This window comes from Oncorhynchus tshawytscha, unplaced genomic scaffold (genome assembly GCF_018296145.1).
Source record: "Oncorhynchus tshawytscha isolate Ot180627B unplaced genomic scaffold, Otsh_v2.0 Un_contig_1793_pilon_pilon, whole genome shotgun sequence".
NCBI classification, from domain to species: domain Eukaryota; kingdom Metazoa; phylum Chordata; class Actinopteri; order Salmoniformes; family Salmonidae; genus Oncorhynchus; species Oncorhynchus tshawytscha.
Window position 1 is genome coordinate 212,501 of NW_024609650.1, and position 2,500 is coordinate 215,000.

Sequence of the window (2,500 nt, forward strand, 5' to 3'; positions counted from 1 at the left end):
CTACTGTAATAGACTGTAGTCTACTGTCATTTAGAGGTTCGACGGGTCAGTATCTCTACTGTAATAGACTGTAGTCTACTGTCATTTAGAGGTTCTACAGGTCAGTATCTCTACTGTAATAGACTGTAGTCTACTGTCATTTAGAGGTTCTACAGGTCAGTATCTCTACTGTAATAGACTGTAGTCTACTGTCATTTAGAGGTTCTACAGGTCAGTATCTCTACTGTAATAGACTGTAGTCTACTGTCATTTAGAGGTTCTACAGGTCAGTATCTCTACTGTAATAGACTCTAGTCTACTGTCATTTAGAGGTTCTACAGGTCAGTATCTCTACTGTAATAGACTGTAGTCTACTGTCATTTAGAGGTTCTACAGGTCAGTATCTCTACTGTAATAGACTGTAGTCTACTGTCATTTAGAGGTTCTACAGGTCAGTATCTCTACTGTAATAGACTGTAGTCTACTGTCATGTAGAGGTTCTTCAGGTCAGTATCTCTACTGTAATAGACTGTAGTCTACTGTCATTTAGAGGTTCTACAGGTCAGTATCTCTACTGTAATAGACTGTAGTCTACTGTCATTTAGAGGTTCTACAGGTCAGTATCTCTACTGTAATAGACTGTAGTCTACTGTCATTTAGAGGTTCTACAGGTCAGTATCTCTACTGTAATAGACTGTAGTCTACTGTCATGTAGAGGTTCTACAGGTCAGTATCTCTACTGTAATAGACTCTAGTCTACTGTCATTTAGAGGTTCTACAGGTCTAGGTCAGTATCTCTACTGTAATAGACTGTAGTCTACTGTCATTTAGAGGTTCTACAGGTCAGTATCTCTACTGTAATAGACTGTAGTCTACTGTCATGTAGAGGTTCTACAGGTCAGTATCTCTACTGTAATAGACTGTAGTCTACTGTCATTTAGAGGTTCTACAGGTCAGTATCTCTACTGTAATAGACTGTAGTCTACTGTCATTTAGAGGTTCTACAGGTCAGTATCTCTACTGTAATAGACTGTAGTCTACTGTCATTTAGAGGTTCTACAGGTCAGTATCTCTACTGTAATAGACTGTAGTCTACTGTCATTTAGAGGTTCTACAGGTCAGTATCTCTACTGTAATAGACTGTAGTCTACTGTCATTTAGAGGTTCTACAGGTCAGTATCTCTACTGTAATAGACTGTAGTCTACTGTCATTTAGAGGTTCGACGGGTCAGTATCTCTACTGTAATAGACTGTAGTCTACTGTCATTTAGATGTAAAATATACCACTATTCATTTGGAAAAGAGGAATGGGTTGGTCCAATACATTTCCCATCTATCTGCAAAGTCACGCCTCCTTTAAAAACAAGGCCTCTTGTTCTGATTGGCTGTTGTTCCCATGTTCATCCACGTTTCCTCTGTGGTCAGATGTCCTGCGGGTTCAAGCACTCCGCGGTGGTGACCGCTGATGGGAGGCTGTTCTCCTTTGGGAACGGGGACTATGGCAGGCTTGGGCTGGGAAACACCTCCAACAAGAAGCTCCCTGAGAAGGTCACTGCGTTGGAGGGGTACCAGGTCGGACAGGTGAGATACACTAACAGATACCAGGTAATATACACTAACAGATACCAGGTAATATACACTAACAGATACCAGGTAATATACACTAACAGATACCAGGTAATATACACTAACAGGTACCAGGTCGGACAGGTGAGATACACTAACAGATACCAGGTAATATACACTAACAGGTACCAGGTAATATACACTAACAGATACCAGGTAATATACACTAACAGGTACCAGGTAATATACACTAACAGGTACCAGGTAATATACACTAACAGATACCAGGTAATATACACTAACAGATACCAGGTAATATACACTAACAGGTACCAGGTAATATACACTAACAGGTACCAGGTGAGATACACTAACAGATACCAGGTAATATACACTAACAGATACCAGGTAATATACACTAACAGGTACCAGGTAATATACACTAACAGATACCAGGTAATATACACTAACAGATACCAGGTAATATACACTAACAGGTACCAGGTAATATACACTAACAGATACCAGGTAATATATACTAACAGATACCAGGTAATATACACTAACAGATACCAGGTAATATACACTAACAGGTACCAGGTAATATACACTAACAGATACCAGGTCGGACAGGTGAGATACACTAACAGATACCAGGTAATATACACTAACAGATACCAGGTAATATACACTAACAGATACCAGGTAATATACACTAACAGATACCAGGTAATATACACTAACAGATACCAGGTAATATACACTAACAGATACCAGGTCGGACAGGTGAGATACACTAACAGATACCAGGTAATATACACTAACAGGTACCAGGTAATATACACTAACAGATACCAGGTCGGACAGGTAATATACACTAACAGATACCAGGTAATATACACTAACAGATACCAGGTAATATACACTAACAGATACCAGGTAATATACACTAACA

The 2,500-nt window shown here is 39.4% G+C and overlaps 1 protein-coding gene across 1 annotated transcript in view; it reads left to right on the top strand.

The window, feature by feature from the left end:
• Positions 1-2,500, top strand: part of LOC112239810 (probable E3 ubiquitin-protein ligase HERC1) — a 211,754-nt gene that overhangs the window by 181,373 nt on the left and 27,881 nt on the right. The window contains 1 exon segment of the mRNA XM_042316629.1: positions 1,405-1,560. Coding sequence (XP_042172563.1) covers positions 1,405-1,560 — 156 coding nt within the window.